This window comes from Berghia stephanieae, chromosome 7, assembly GCF_034508935.2.
Source record: "Berghia stephanieae isolate SIO BIC M18660-M18661 chromosome 7, UCSD_Bste_1.3, whole genome shotgun sequence".
NCBI classification, from domain to species: Eukaryota; Metazoa; Mollusca; class Gastropoda; order Nudibranchia; family Aeolidiidae; genus Berghia; species Berghia stephanieae.
Genome location: NC_088366.1, coordinates 4,338,128 through 4,355,054, shown reverse-complemented (window position 1 = coordinate 4,355,054; position 16,927 = coordinate 4,338,128). Strand labels below are relative to the sequence as shown.

Here is a 16,927-nt window from a genome sequence, read left to right as displayed (position 1 = left end):
AAACAAAAAGAAGAAAAAAAAAAAGTTCAAAGCAGCCAATGGCAAACCCATGCCTAAATAAAAAATTGCAAAAGAAAATATCGGTTGGATCGGTCTCGCCTTTCTTTTTTTCTTTTTAGTTTTTTTGTTAGAGTTTGTTTTTCTATCCTTTTATACGATTTGGAGGGACAAGGTTACGACTGTAATAATAATCTAATCATACAGTATATTAATAGTTTGTCATTAGTAGCATCTACATAATGTTGTGTTAAAATAAAACTATTCTAATGATGAAATAATTATCAGCAATAATTATCTTATTCATTGTCATAGATATAGAATACGTAATGTCTGTGACAACTAAATATAATTTTTTAAAAACAAAAACAAAAAATACCACCTGTAAAACAAACATTGCACAATTGAAGGGCGGGCACAAAAAGCACCGAAACAAAACAGAATAAATCAAGAGGAATAAAAGATAAAAAAGACATGTAAAAGGGCAAATACTGCTCACAATGTGAACAAAACCACAGCACACACATGAGGCAATGAGTAAAGGCCATTCCATGTCGTATGTGAAACAACAACAATAATAATCAAGAAGAAAATATTAATAGTATAGCCTAATTGATACTGAATCACGTCAAAATGACTTAACTAGCGTTGTACAATCTATTTTCAATATATTTTTCCATCCTTGCAATTTATAAGAAGAAAATGGATGAACAAGTATGGCCAATGTTTTTTCCAACCTATCTTTTCTTTTTCTTTTTTTTCTTTGTTAAAATTGATCAATATTATTTTTGAACTGATAAAAAAACAAAATAAAAGGAAAAAAGAAATCCAAATTATCAAATTAGTTATTTGATATTATTCTAACTGTTACAACCAACTTTGTTCCAAGTAAAAGAAGAAATCTATCATTTCTTTTATTTCATTAGTCAATTTATGAAGGAAAAAAAAAATCAGATGATAAAAATATATATTTTATCTTTTGATTAACAAAAGTGGAGCTAATATTAAAATGAGTAAAACAGAAAATACTAATTATCCTGCCATGTTTTTCTTTTTTAACAACTTGACTGACCAATTGCCACCGCCTCATATGTCCAGTATGACACATAAATCAATAAGGGTCAAACCACACGACGACACACACATTGACCACTGACCTGCCAGTACTTGCTACAGACGATGAGAACAGTCCGGAGGTTGCCGGGACAGCAACGAAGCGTCTGGGCGTTCAAACATCGGATTTGTTTGGACTCGTCTTCCTCCAATTTCAAATTCTGATCCGATGTGAATGAAAAATGTAAATCTGTTACTGTGTTGATGATGATAATGGCGAATTTAAAAATGTTATTTCTTTTTTAATTCTTTAAGGACAAACCAGGATAAAATGCATGGATATAAAGACCAACGTGCAACCCCAGCAGAAAAATACCGATCTATATGTATATTGGTACTTTATTTCATTGATAAAATAGTAGGAGGGGGGGGGGGGGTTGGGGCATCAATTCATTGTAAGCAAGTTTATTACAAGTGTGATATGCTGTAATTTAAGCATTTACAAATCATATAAAATTAAACTCTAAACTAAAAATCTATCTTTACAGTTTCAACAAAACAGAGGTATCGTTCGGCAAATCTGCCAAGATGAGGAAAAAGACTATCGTATGTACTGGTAGACGTGTCGACACATCCAGTCTTTTCCCTGAAACCGAAAAAATAATGAAATGTCCTTTGTTTTTTTTTTATTTTTTTACACACCTTAGTCTCTGGCTGTGACAGGGTCCAAACCTTGACAACGCCTGCGTTGGTGATGGCCAGGAATACGTCATCTGGCAAAATGGAGAAAAAGAAAATAATTTAACAACAAAAAGAAAAAAAATACACAAGCATTTTTAAATATCTGCATTGATATGGGTTAGGAGTGATTTTCTATTCTGCAAAAATCGATTTATTTCCTTCAGTTTACTCATGTCTCATGCTGGTATTAACCCTCTCCTTACCACCTACAGCAAAATCGTCACATTTGTTACAATACAATATACATTTTACTTATTCAGATTTATTTTGTACATCACAAACTTGGAAGAATGATCTATGTTTAATAAATAATAACATAAAGTTGTTTTGTAGAGAGCTTGTTTTTAAAAAATAGATTTTGGGAAAATACTGAAAATGCTTGGTAAGGAAAGAGTTAAGGCATGAATATGAATATGAAGAAATGATGCATGGGTGCAAGCAACTGGACCTCAAAAAGCCTGCAAGTCTACTTATGACCAGACATATAATCTGAAAAAGTCTGCAAGATTACCTCGTCATTTGAAGTCTTGTTCTCAGCATCTAGTCTTCATAATAGTAGTCCACAATTGTTGTATGTTTAATCTAAAGGTTATAATGCAGTAATTTGATAAGTTTCTAGTCACAAGTTGCACAATTTTAAAATATACAAAAACAGAAATAAAACAAAAATCAATTAAATCCAAATCGCAAAAAGCCGGCGACGTTTTTTTCGGTAATCCAATCGGCCGGCACTCTTGCACCCATGATGATGTGAGTAGAAAAGTGACAGAGGACAATATAGAATAAAAACGTTGTGGTGGACGGTGTCGATTGTAGAGTCTCCCAGGTGGAGTTACCATTATCGCAGGGTCACGAGTTTGAATCCTCATTGCCAAAAAGTTTTTATTCTGTTTTGTCCTCTAGCACTTTTCTACTCTGTCGTCTATCTAGAATTTAGTAATGTATTTATGTCTTTGTTGTTTTTTGATGTTGGCTGAGAACAGCCCGAAACATTCCGTGTTTAGTATTTTATTATCTTTTTAAAGCTGTCATATTCATTTTTGTTTATCACTTTTCTACTCACTTCATTTCTTGTTATTATCAACATAAGTGCCTGCTCCACTCACTTTTCTGAAGATATGAATAAGAAACACTTTTAAAAAAAAAATTGAGCTTTTATATAGCGCAATATCCACTAAATGTGCTCAAAGCACTTTACAAGAGGTCCCTGGTCAACAGCAACATCTAACATGTAGGACGGGACATAACGCCTAGGCGATATTACAGTTTTTCGGACAAAGACAACGCTGTTAACGGCCAGGTACTCATTTTACACCTGAGTACGGTGAGAGAATGTGAGTAAAGAGTCTTTTCCAAGGACTCAACTATGCGCCGAGTGCTAGTCTCTAGACCACATAGCCGCACAAACACTTAATTATTCTCAAATGGAAATTACCTGGTCGTGATGGAGGGGAGATAACACAGCAGGCACTGATCCAATCTGACTCGACGCGTGTCACCAGAGAGTAGATGATTTCCAGTGTGAGAGGATCCATCACGACGACTTCGTCATAGTAACCGTTACATATCAGACGAAGGGCCTTGGAGGATTTCAGCTGACAAGACTGGGATTTTAAAAATGGATGAAAAATGAATCTCTAAACTGCCGAGTTCAGATAACATAAAAAGTTTTTAGGAGTAGTAGTAGTAGTGAGGAGGAGTAGTAGTAGTAGTAGTAGTAGTAGTAGTAGTAGTAGTAGTAGTAGTAGTAGTAGTAGTAGTAGTAGTAGTAGTGTAGTAGTAGTAGTAGTAGTAGTAGTAGTAGTAGTAGTATATAGTAGTAGTTAGTATAGTATAGTAGTAGTAGTAAGTATATGTAGTAGTAGTAGTAGTAGTAGTAGTAGTAGTAGTAGTAGTAGTAGTAGAGTAGTAGTAGTGAGTAGTAGTAGTAGTAGTAGAGAGTAGTAGTAGTAGTAGTATAAGATAGTAGTAGTATAGTAGTAGTAGTAGTAGTATTAGTAGTAGTAGTAGTAGTAGTAGTAGTAGTAGTAGTAGTAGTAGTAGTAGTAGTAGTAGTAGTAGTAGTAGTAGTAGTAGTAGTAGTAGTAGTAGTAGTAGTAGTAGTAGTAGTAGTAGTAGTAGTAGTAGTAGTAGTAGTAGTAGTAGTAGTAGTAGTAGTAGTAGTAGTAGTAGTAGTAGTAGTAGTAGTATAGTAGTAGTAGTAGTAGTAGTATAGTAGTAGTAGTAGTAGTAGTAGTAGTAGTAGTAGTAGTAGTAGTAGTAGTAGTAGTAGTAGTAGTAGTAGTAGTAGAAGTAGGAGTAGATTTTAACAATGAAATTATTAAATCTGGTTAAATAAAATAATCATGCTAAATTTACACCTGTAAATGAGCTCTACAAAAACTGACTGAAACTTTTTCAACAAACCGCAGAAAATGAGTCTTAAAATAAATGAGTGTAGTATAAGAGAGAAAAATGATAATAGAAAATGTGATTAAAATAGCAAGTGTTATTACTTTTTGTAGGTGCCTCGATGTAGAAGTGGATGGAATGAGAAATTATAATTATAAGCAAGTCATTCACAGGGTTGTTAATTCAGAAGGCAAAAATTTACTGAACTTTGACCCAAACACATCGACAGACCATTTCTGAGTGCTGAACTCCCAGTAAAATGACAATATGTACTCACTATTTTTTTTTTTTCGTTTAGAAGGTGATTGGAAAATATACTAAGGGCTTAAAATATATACTGAATTCCGTAAATATATGGAAAATAGGCAACCTTGGTCGCGAAGTCCCAGGTTTGAGAGTTTTTTGCCAAGATGAGGGTCATTTAGATCAATCGATATTTGAAGGATGAGTTTTCTGGCTAAATGTTTAAATATGCGTTTTTCCAGAGCCCTGATATAACACTCACCTTCCCTGGTTCAGGAACTGCTGTTGGTGTGCAAAGCTGAGTCCTGGGAAAGGCTGAAACTGTACTCTTATGTGGAATGAGTACCTGGCCAGTAACATCTTTTTCTAATTAGTAAAAGATTTACTAACACCTTACAGGTGTCTTAAGTGCGGCTATGTGGTCTAGTGGTATGACACTCGCTTTCAGCGAGCCTCACTCAGCGCATAGTTAAGTCCTTGGAGAAGGCTCTTTACTCACATTCTTTCATCCTACTCAGGTGTAAAATGAGTACCTGGCCGTTAACAGCATTGTCTCTGTAAGAAAAAAAATTGTAATATCGCCTAACCGACACCGTGTCCCGTCCCAAATATTAAATGTTGCTTTTGGTCAAGGACCCCTTGTAAAGCGCTTTGAGCATGTTTGGTGGATATTGTGCTATAGAAAAGCTTAAACATTTTTTTAAAATATTGATGTCAGTTAGGAACCCCTTGGAAAATGCTTTGAGCACATGAAGTGCATAGTGGATTGAACCCCCATCGCTTTGCTTGTGAAGGGAGTGAGTGCTCTACCAACTGAGCTATCAGGACCTCTTCACCCAGAATACTTACAATGATATCCGAATGAATCTTGTCAATCTTGGTATTTTCGATGCATCGACCGTCTGTCAAATCCCACAGGCACATCTCACTGGAAAAAAACAAACAAAAAAACAAATACACAATAATTTCAACGAGGTCCACATTGTTCATCTCAGATGATGTAAATGTTGCTGCTGGAAGCTTGAAGAAATAAATAACAATACAATTTAATATACGAAAACAGGTAAAAGGTTTCCCCATTATCAATAAAACAGGATGAATGGAATGAAACATTACAGACGAATGATATAATGTGGTAGTGTCATTGTTAAGATGATAAAGGGGAAACCTGAAACGTCTATTTTATCTGTTTTCGTATATTAAATTGAAGCTTTCATTCAATTTCACATTGTTATTTATCTCAGATGACAAAGGTAAAAGATGATCTAGACATTGGTTAAATATCATTGCCTTTAAAATCATTGGAAAAAAAGTGGAATACTATGTCTTCTTCTTCTTCTTCTTGAATGCCTTTATATATGGAGTCCTGTTTTGAAGATGAAAGGGACTCGTCTTTTTGAGTTCTTTTTCTTTTTTACAGGGTTTTACGGCGCTTGCAACACAATAAGGTCATGTCAGCGTCGGTAAAAAAGTAAGAAAATGGGATAGTAAAAAGTTCTAGAATTACAATTAAAGCACCCAAGAAAAGGTAAGACAAAGGGAAATTGGTTCAAATAGGAAACAGATGCAGATTCCATGAGCACACTATCAAAAGTATTTAGTTTGGGATCACCCAGACACCAGCATAGGATCCCACTAAAGAATATACTCATATGTTTACAAATCACTTGTTAAAATTTAAAAAACCAATACATAACAGAGAGATGATTTACAATTTACAAGAAAAAAAAATATCATCTCCCAAAACTGTTTCCCTCCCAGCCAAGGCGCTTTGAGCATGTTTAGTGGATATTGTGCTATATAAAAGTTCAATTTATTTCAATTTGAATATGGCAATCATCTGAAATTATGATGTGTGTTTTGTTTTTCCTTTTTGGCAGCATCACAATGTTTAATCTACTTTTATTTAAGATTTTTTTTTTTTAAAAACTAGACCTGGGAGAAAAAAACAACTGAATTTGATAAAAAATCTTGACTAAATCAACTTATATATTCAAGGAATGCATTAGTATTATTATTATTATTATTATTATTATTATTATTATTATTATTATTATTATTATTATTATTATTATTATTATTATTATTATTATTAAGGTCATTGAAGGGATTTGATTCTATTTAGCCCTATAACATATGTTGTATGTTATATATCTTATGAGTTGATCACGTACTAGTGTCCATTGAACAGGGTCTAGCCAAAAGACAACCCACTAATAATAATTTTATCCGTTTATGATAGGCCTACAGGGGCAGCGTGACTCAGCCGTAAGGTCTTTGCCTCGTACCCTACCCGAAAGGTACCGAGTTCGATCACCCGTTGCTGCGCAGTGTAGCCTTGAGCAAGTCACCTCACCCTAGCTCAATTTGAGGCACTGCACCTGGGTTATTCCATTCTTCCCTTGGAATAGACCCTTAAGACAGATTTCCCCTATGGAATGAATAAAGGGAATTTTATTTTATTACTATTTTTTTTTTTTATTTTATGTATTATTATCTTACCCATTCTCTGAAGAACTGACAACGTATTTCTTCTCCGGCTGGTCGCTGCCAATGGACAGACAGCTGATTGCTGCCGTGTGACCAAACAGCAAACTCCTTGGGGCAAGCTGTAAACAGAAATGAATTTTGTAATACATGGAGTTAACTGTCCTTGATACACTGTGCAGCTATGTGGTCTTGTGGTATGACACTCGCTTTCCGATCGGAAGATCCTGGGTTCGAGTCACACTCGCCGCATGGTTGAGTCCTTGGAAAAGGCTCTTTACTCACATTCGTACTCAGGTGTAAAATGAGTACCTGGCCATTAACAGCGTTGTCTCTGTCCAAAAAATTGTAATATTAATATAGCCTAACAGGTGTCATTTCCCGTCCTACAAGTTAAATGTTGCTGTTGACCAGGGGGGACCCCTTGTAAAGCGCTTTGAGCACATTTAGTGGATATTGCGCTATATATAAGCTTAATTTTAAATTATTTTACACTGCAGTCTGCTTATAATAAACTGGTCCCGATTTTTCTGCTCTAAATCATAAGTAATTTAAAATGTTTAAGATAAAAATCTGTTGGTGAGCTAGTCTGGATAAGAAACACTCGACAATCTGGACCTGTACGACTGGGATAGATAGGGAGCCTCTCAATCATCAATCTCAACACCCGCCCCCCAACCATCTCCCATCTTTTAGTCTCCTCGTCGCGCATTACATTCACTTGCCGCAATCAAGAAAGAACACAAGCTGTTTTCTAGTGTGTAGTGTGTGCAAAGGCTCACTGAAATACACACACACACACGCACTCACACACACAAATAAACATATTAATGGTTACTCTGTCTTTCCTAGTGTTTGCCTGATGCATTGTGACAGATGACTCTAACGACAAATAATAGTAGGCAAAAAAAGTCACTCTAGTTTAACCAAGCTTAACAGGAAGCTGGGTGTCTTCCGTCTTTCTCAAGATATCCATTAAAGGAAGATAACAAATATATTAAACAAATGCGTGTCGCTGAAGGGGTCAGGCAATGAGTTTACGAGGGCTATAACATGAGAAAAGGGGCTTTACAACCAATGTCACCAATCCAGTTATTGACCAAACTCAACTTTACTTGCCTTTGTTACAACACGAGATATTGTCATACTATGTCTAGGACACCATCAACATTGCAGCCAACTTTCCATTCCAAAGAGCTAAAACAAGACACTCTAATTATGCACAATATCGTCACGACCCAAAACAACAGTGAGTTTGGACTTTTATCTGAATACAATCTTGATTTAGAGCTTTTTTATTTGCTCCTTGTTCTAGTTTGCTATTCAAAAAAAGCATAATCCTGGGACATGCAAGGGTAATTTACGCACTGTATAGTCACCTGAAACAACTACAAAAGACGTCTAACTTCTACGTCATGGCACAAGACCAAAGGGCTAGAGCACATCAGGTGGTCACTGATTCGGATAAGTAAGTAAGTAAGCAAGGGTAATTTCCATATAAATAAAAACAATCTAATTTTTTTTTTCTGTAAATTTTTCTCCGATTGCAAATCGAGACAGTTCCAATTTTACCACATCGAATATTCTCTCATCTAATTTTTTTTTTTCTGTAAATTTTTCTCCGATTGCAAATCGAGACAGTTCCAATTTTGCCACATCGAATATTCTCTCAAAACAAAAATAAAGTCCTTCAGAGTCTTTAGGCCCATCAAGGCGGAGTTTATCCCGGTTTCTATAGTGTGAAACGGACAATAGCAATTGCTTGCTACCCTTAGGATAGGATGCTAGTCTATCACAAAGTACTTTCCACCAGGTCTAAAAGACCCAGCTACCCATTCACTGCTGGGTAGACAGGGGAGTCAGTAAAAGAAAAAAATCTCGACTACACCCGGGATCGATTTTGGTCCCTTTGCGTGCGAAGCGAGTGCTCTACCAACTGAGCTGTTGGGAACCCTCCTCAAAATGAAAACCCACCTGAAAATGTTCCATCACATCCCAGATACAAATCTGACCATCGTTACAGCCAGTCACAATGCACTCGGCATCAGGGGTTACCAAGATGGTGGAGATACAATGGGTAGGGGCGTGCTTTCCCCATAGCACCATGGGGACCACGAGGCTGCTCCCGGAAGACATGGTGTGTGTTAACTAAAACCTGGAGATAGATGGATAGAAAATTCATAATAAATTATTAAAGCACAACATTCAAATAAATGAGGGCTGATCAAATAATATAACATGAAAAAAATTGAAAAGTTTAGCGGCTTTATGTGGTCTAGTGGTATGACACTCGCCTTTGGCTTGGAAGGTTCTTGGCTCAGGTCCCACTCTGACTGAGTAGTGCCAAGTTGAGTCCTTGGAAAAGGTTCTATTCTCACATTCTCTCGCCATACTCGGGTGTAAAACTAGTATCTGGCCATTAAAAAGCGTTGTCTGTCAGAATACATCATCCGTTTCGATTTGGCCCCTTCAACCTTTTGTATGTTCCTTACAGTGAAGAAAAACCTCAAAGGAAAAGCGTTTTGAAGCAGAAATTGAAGTTTTAAGAATTTCATTCAGAAGACTGGTTTAGGGTTTATTTTTAAATTTTTAGGCTAAACCCAAAAAAAAGTATTCAGAGAAGAAACTTCTTTCATGCAAATGGAGCTTGACTCTGGTCTTGCTCTATGCTCTTAAAATCTTGAGCTTTTATATAACACATTATATCCACTAAACATGCAGAACAATTTTGGGGATTTTTGCTTAGTTTTCCATCGGGTATTCCACCAAATGACAAAATATCAGAACAATGAAAGTAATCCATATATAGGCTCTTATAACTTATATGCACTTAATTAATTCTCTCTTCGCTGTGATTATTCTCAGACATGTCTGCCAATAAAGAAAACTGATTAGGTGTCTGCCAATAACTATGGACGGTTATACTACACAGACCCTTTTTTTGAAACTCTGCTCTTTTAAACATTTATCCACATCCCAGATAAGGAACGTGTCTTAATGCATATATATAAATAATTAAAGTTATTATTAAATTATCAATAGGTGGCGTTTTTTATGCACCTCCGTTGGAGGTGTACAAAAACGCACCATTTTTATGCACCTTCATTGGAGGTGTACAAAAACGCACCGTTTTTATGCACCTCCGTTGGCGGTGATGGTAAATTAATGAAAATGTTGCTGCGTACGTCCATGAGGTTTAAATAGTTTTAGATTGTAGTTTAGCACGATGCTTAGTGATTACGATGTACGTTTATACAATGATAATAAATTAAAGAATAATAACAATAATTTAAAAAATCAAAAGTAAAAAGAAACATGGCACACAAATACTGATCTCAAATAAATAAATAATTTTAGAAAATTAAAATCGAAGTTTTTTTTAAAACATTCTAAAAAGTTTTTGAAAAAAAACAAAAACCAACAAAAAAACCCCAAAAAACAAAAACAAAAAAAAAAGAAAGAAAAAACAAAAACAAAAATGATGTCTTTCTCAATAAAGTAAACTTTTTTTTAAAATGTCTACATTGGGAATCGAACCCAGTACTGTCAAGGTTAGAGTCCGACAGCTTGTCCACTGGGCTACGCAGCCACCTGACTGTTCATCAGATTTAATAAGGTCTTTCTAAAACATTATTTTTCATTCAATGCAACTTCTATTTTCTCGTTTTATATTTCGATTTTTTAAAAAAATATTATTATTTTTATATAAGTTTACTAACAAAAACATCCTACAGATGTCACAATATAACTCTCGCCGTGTCCAAATACAGAAACACAATTTCGCTGATGAAATTGGGTGGGATGCGCATGCGTGACGGAGGTGTATAAAAACGGTCCGTTAAGATACACCGTCAACGGAGGTGCATAAAAACACTACGTTATCAATAAAAGCATAAAATTAACCAATAATAGATCAGTCGATGGATAGTAATAGTAATAGTAGGTTTCTATATATACACAATATACGTCGACATTAATGTGGATGTCATGGCCGAATGGCTAAGTCGATTGCCTTACTTGCTGTCTATCCACACCGATATCGGTGTATTTTTTTAAATTCATATATATGAGTATGAGCTAGATAATTTTCCACCAACTTTGCTTCCTTGTTTTGATTTTGATAGTTATTTTCATCTCTGATTCGTTTAAGTATAAGTATAATGTTGTTGAATCTACTTTTGTTGAAGTGTGATAATAACTTGTATTGTTTTGTATGAGGAAAGACAGGAAAGGCTGCGAACAGCGTGGTCAGTTTTGGGGCGAACAAGACAGGCCTTGTGACTTAGTGCCGTCTTCTCTATATGAATATGACTAGGAAGTTCTTCCCCGGCCCCAGAGTAGGAGTTATCGAAGTACTTCCTGACCTGCCTTTTTAGCATCGAAGGCCTTTTAGTTTTAGTTTTTTTAGTATAGATCTAGGTGAGGCGGCAGCATCTCTTTATTTATTTTTTTTTTTTTTTTAATCCATTATAAACTCTATCTGAAGATTTACAAATGGGAATCAGTAAGAGTAAGATGAGATTCCAATCCCCAAATCCAATCGACCAAATAAACAGTCAACACAGGCAGGTCAAAAAAGTCAAAAAGTAAGAGTAAGAGGTCTTAGTAATTAATTAGTAAGAGAAAGTGACGAGTGGCAGTGACTAGAGTAGAGTGACAGAGTGTCAGTGGTCAGTGACAATCTCCAGACAGAAGACACTTGCAGTTGCAGTTGTTCTGTATTGAAATTGAAAAATATATTGTTTAATTCCCACCTTGATGTATAAATGATTTACCTTCTTTATTCTTTCAGAACTAACTAAAGAAATTAATAGTTGACATAGCTGCTTTCACTTTGGCGTCTCTGCATTATCATTAGGGCTGGGCTGGATAGATAGACATGGTAATAGGCTAATTGCTGAATTTATTATCAAAACAAAACACAGCTGTGACTGATGGATTGTGGGAAGCTGGTTGATCCACAAAATAATTCGCAAAAAAAAAAAAAAGATTTTAGCCGTTGAGTTCAATTTGGTGTACCGGTTTCAATGACATTAAGATGTCCTTATTTTAATCCAGTCAATCATTAAGACATTTCAGGATTATAAATAGTCGGTTTTCAAATTGAATAGCCAGCTCAATAATTGTAAGGCTGTCATTATCCCCAGACACCTGTCTGGGGATAATGAAAATTGGTTATCCCCAGACAAGATATGAAGTGAATAGAAAAGTGCCAGAAGACAATAGAGAATAAAATTTTTTCGCGGCGGTGGGGTTTGAACCTGCGACCTTATTGGTACGACAACTCCGCCTGGCAGGTGAGAGCGTGGCTCTACCGTGTGAGCTATCCACGAACACAAAAAATATTCGTTTCAAACTCAAAGTCATTACTAGATCCCTCTCTCACCCACTTCTTGAGACCGCCGATTCGTCCGTACACCACCATCGCGAATAATTTTGACCAGCAGTTAAGCTTAATAGCCAATATTCTCAACACAAACATATAACATAGAAACGATTGAGACATTGAGTATGCTCCGGTGTATGGGGTGAATTTTTAATTCAGAAAAGTGAGTGGAGCAGGCACTTATGTTGGTAACAACAAGATATGAAGTGAATAGAAAAGTGCCAGAAGACAATAGAGAATAAAATTTTTTCGCGGCGGTGGGGTTTGAACCTGCGACCTTATTGGTACGACAACTCCGCCTGGCAGGTGAGAGCGTGGCTCTACCGTGTGAGCTATCCACGAACACAAAAAATATTCGTTTCAAACTCAAAGTCATTACTAGATCCCTCTCTCACCCACTTCTTGAGACCGCCGATTCGTTCGTACACCACCATCGCGAATAATTTTGACCAGCAGTTAAGCTTAATAGCCAATATTCTCAACACAAACATATAACATAGAAACGATTGAGACATTGAGTATGCTCCGGTGTATGGGGTGAATTTTTAATTCAGAAAAGTGAGTGGAGCAGGCACTTATGTTGGTAACAACAAGATATGAAGTGAATAGAAAAGTGCCAGAAGACAATAGAGAATAAAATTTTTTCGCGGCGGTGGGGTTTGAACCTGCGACCTTATTGGTACGACAACTCCGCCTGGCAGGTGAGAGCGTGGCTCTACCGTGTGAGCTATCCACGAACACAAAAAATATTCGTTTCAAACTCAAAGTCATTACTAGATCCCTCTCTCACCCACTTCTTGAGACCGCCGATTCGTTCGTACACCACCATCGCGAATAATTTTGACCAGCAGTTAAGCTTAATAGCCAATATTCTCAACACAAACATATAACATAGAAACGATTGAGACATTGAGTATGCTCCGGTGTATGGGGTGAATTTTTAATTCAGAAAAGTGAGTGGAGCAGGCACTTATGTTGGTAACAACAAGATATGAAGTGAATAGAAAAGTGCCAGAAGACAATAGAGAATAAAACCTGTCTGGGGATAATGAAAATTTGTTATCCCCAGACACCTGGGTTTTTTTTTTTTTTTAACTCTCTCTCTCTCTCTTAGTTCCTTTCTAGTTTCTAGAAAATTGTCATATTCGTCCCCACTCCGATCTCAAAAAGTGTCTAAAAAGAATAAATAAATAAAAAGCAAACAAACAGAAATATTCAGAGAGCGACCAAATGGTCAGAAAGAGGAGAAAAAACAAACAATAATTTAAAAAAAAAAAAACAATTTTAAGAAATTCATGCTCAGAAACGGAACAAAAGGTCCCAAAAAAAGGAGAAAAGAATAGACTCGCACAAAAAAAAAAAAAAAGAAAAAAGAAAAGAAGACGGAATTTAAAAAAACAAAAAACAAACAAAAAACAGAAGACGGAATTTTTAAAAAAATTTAAAAAAGTGGCGGAACCAGGATTCGAACCCACAACGTCGATTCTGGTAAAACTTCCAGGGCAGACGACTAAACCATTCGGCCATGACACCCACTTCGAGGTCGACGCATATTGTGTATATGTAGTAACAACTGATTTAATGTTGGTTAATTTTATGTTTTTATAGATATTTTATTAACTTTCCTTATTTCTATGTGCATTTTGGAAACATTCCATATTCTGGAATGTGTATAATTGTTTAAAGGAGCGGAGTTTCAAATATGTGTCTGGGGATAACGAATTTTGATTATCCCCAGACAGGTGTCTGGGGATAACGAATTTTCATTATCCCCAGACAGGTGTCTGGGGATAATCACAGCGTAATTGTAAATAAACCAAAGAAACTGGAGACCGGTAGCTTGTCCCATAGGCGACCTATAGTGAGGCAAAAAGCCCGCTGTGAGGAGGCACCTTCGGCGAGGCATAAGCGTGCACAAGTCACAAGTGAGACAACTTATTTTTTTGGTGGGTTAAAGTGCGCATGCGTCAATGCAGAATTACCAGTTTGGCAAAATGTTGTATTCCAGATGTGTAATTTGGCTTATCGCCACTCAAGGTGGTATTTCAATAGATATTAGGCTTTTAACGAAATCGGGTCGAACGCCGAACCCGAACGCCGAACCCGAACGGATATAGCCTTCTCACGTGACCATGAACGAGATCTGGATAGTGAAGACTCTCAAGCGGTATGCAGCATCGGATCTAAGGTCACGTGATAGAGGATAGCTTGGGTTGCTGTTGGCTTGTGTTAGGGGAGGGGCAAGGTCAGTGTCATTCAATAGTATATAATTGTGCATGTGGCGCTCTATACAGAGAGAAAATTATAAATTGATTACGGGGGAAGGTGGGGGGAGGGGGGGGGGGGTGGGTTGACCCACAAACGATCGAGGTGTTGGGCTTCGGGTAGACCATGATACGAAATCAAAGAGAAAAGGCCGCTGGTACTTGGATGGTGGAAATGGTTGGGGGGGGGGGGGGTAGTGACAATCAGCATGGGATGTATATATTAACATTAATAATATAGGCAATAGATGACCAGGGATGTGTATTGTTTGTGTATTGTTTGTATATGTTTGTGTGTGTGTGTGTGTGCGCGCGCGCGTGTGTGTGTGTGTGTGAAAGGGATTACACAAAAACACCTTTCTCTGTAGCTTCCAAATGATTACGTATACGATAAATTTGAAACCCACATTGTTTGAATCAGCTCGCTAATTAATTCCTGAGCCTTGAGATGGTGACGCAACTATTACATACAAGACCTTGCAGTCGAGACGGCAGGGCTTTTGGGTTACACAACCACTATTTACCCATCGGTCAGCGGTACTCTTTGATGTATACAACACTCACCGCCTTTACGCAAAGCCGCCTGCCCATAAATCAAGAGATGGTCTCCTAACTGTTCACAAGCGAACTGTCAAACGAGCAATCGATGATTGGATAAGAATCTCAAGATCTCATATAATAAGGTAAGTTTTGGAGAGGTGATAGGGGATCCCCCACCCGTCATCGGACAGAACTTTCATTGCGTTATATCATATGAGCTCCGCCTCCTCTTTCTATTCGGGAGTGACGAGATTAGACGAGAGGACGCGAGAAAAAAAATGGTCACGTGTTGGGCAAGTCGTTCGTTAGGCGAGCTTCGGTGTCTAACTATAACTCCGTATTATTACAACTAACGTATCTATGTACGCAGTGATACAGACCTGCCAAGCATTCGACTTATTGTGTTATAGTGGAAAAAAGAATACCATTTCAAAAGGATTTGTGCTGCATTGTAGGTTAACAAAGCATCCACAAATACGCAGGTCTGACATCCGAATCCACTTATGGGCCTGGTTTAACATTGTTGTATAATGTATTTTGCGTCATTTTTAAAAAGATTTCTATTACAAGAATGAGCCCATAAGGAAATGGTTATCAGACCTAAAAATAATTGCACGTCGATCCACATCAATTTTAAAACCATCACCATCACTACCACAAGCACTTTTACAACATAATCATTACCATCAGAATCGCTACCACCATCATTTGCACAATATCATAAGTATCATCAGCACCACAATCAATATCACCACCACAGCATTATACCGACCATTACCATGGTCATATCAATTATTGCCATCACTAGCAAAATCATAACTATCATCTCAGCCACCACCGCTCTAGGAAACAATCATTATAAATATCAATACCATACGCGCACACAAAGGCGTCACCATTGCCATCAACTTTATCACTCTAGCTTCTTGATCAGTGGCATCACCACTACCATCATTTCATCATCGAAACAATAATAACATCACTGCTATCATTGTCACAAATACTAACGAGAGATTTTATATAGCGCAATATCCGCTCGAAGTCTCAAAGCGCTTTACAGGATGTCACAGGCCAACAGCAACACTTAACATCCTACATGATGTCTGTTAGGCGATATTACATTTTTTCAGACAGAACAACGCAGTTAACGGCCTGGTACTTATTTTAAACCTGAGTACGGTAAGAGTGGACTCAACTATGCGCCGAGTGAGGCTCGAACCCAGGATTTTCCAATCCGATCCGAAAGCGAGTGTCATACCACAAGACCACATAGCGGCACATTCTTCTTCCTTATTTCACATTTTCTTTGTTTTCTCTGTCGGGTTGTCTCTAGCTCCTTCTGTATCTATTCCTCTTCTTCTTCTTCTTCTTCTTCTTCTTCTTCTTCTTCTTCTTCTTCTTCTTCTTCTTCTTCTTCTTCTTCTTCTTCTTCTTCTTCTTCTTCTTTCTCTCTACATCCATGATTCCCACCACCGCCACCGCCTCAAGATCTCTAATCATTACCATAATTGCCATAGCAAGCTCACTACGAAAACTTTAGGCCTTCCGAATGTATTTTAATTCTTCGGTGGTTGGCAACTCTTAGTTATACAGACGGCCAGGAAGTGTGTGTGTTTTTTAAGGGGGGGGGGGGGGGGGGGGGTGTGGAGTGAGAGGGATTGGTTTTAATTTATGATGTTGCAGTCGCGGGGTGGGGTGTTTCTGTGTCGTTGTCCCCTTTTGTTATTTTTTTTTCTTTTCCTTTTTAAAAACAATAATGGATCAGAGAATGTGAAAGGAGAGGAGTATTTGATACCATATCCAGATGAAACGCGTTTGAGCAATG

At 37.1% G+C, this 16,927-nt stretch overlaps 1 protein-coding gene across 1 annotated transcript in view; it reads right to left on the bottom strand.

The window, feature by feature from the left end:
• The window catches only part of LOC144976391 (WD repeat-containing protein 7-like), a 98,301-nt gene that overhangs the window by 79,464 nt on the left and 1,910 nt on the right, over positions 1 to 16,927 (bottom strand). Inside the window, 6 exon segments of the mRNA XM_078920655.1 lie at positions 1,155 to 1,271; positions 1,753 to 1,823; positions 3,227 to 3,395; positions 5,275 to 5,353; positions 6,928 to 7,034; positions 8,887 to 9,067. Coding sequence (XP_078776781.1) covers positions 1,155 to 1,271; positions 1,753 to 1,823; positions 3,227 to 3,395; positions 5,275 to 5,353; positions 6,928 to 7,034; positions 8,887 to 9,048 — 705 coding nt within the window. The 5' untranslated portion in view covers positions 9,049 to 9,067.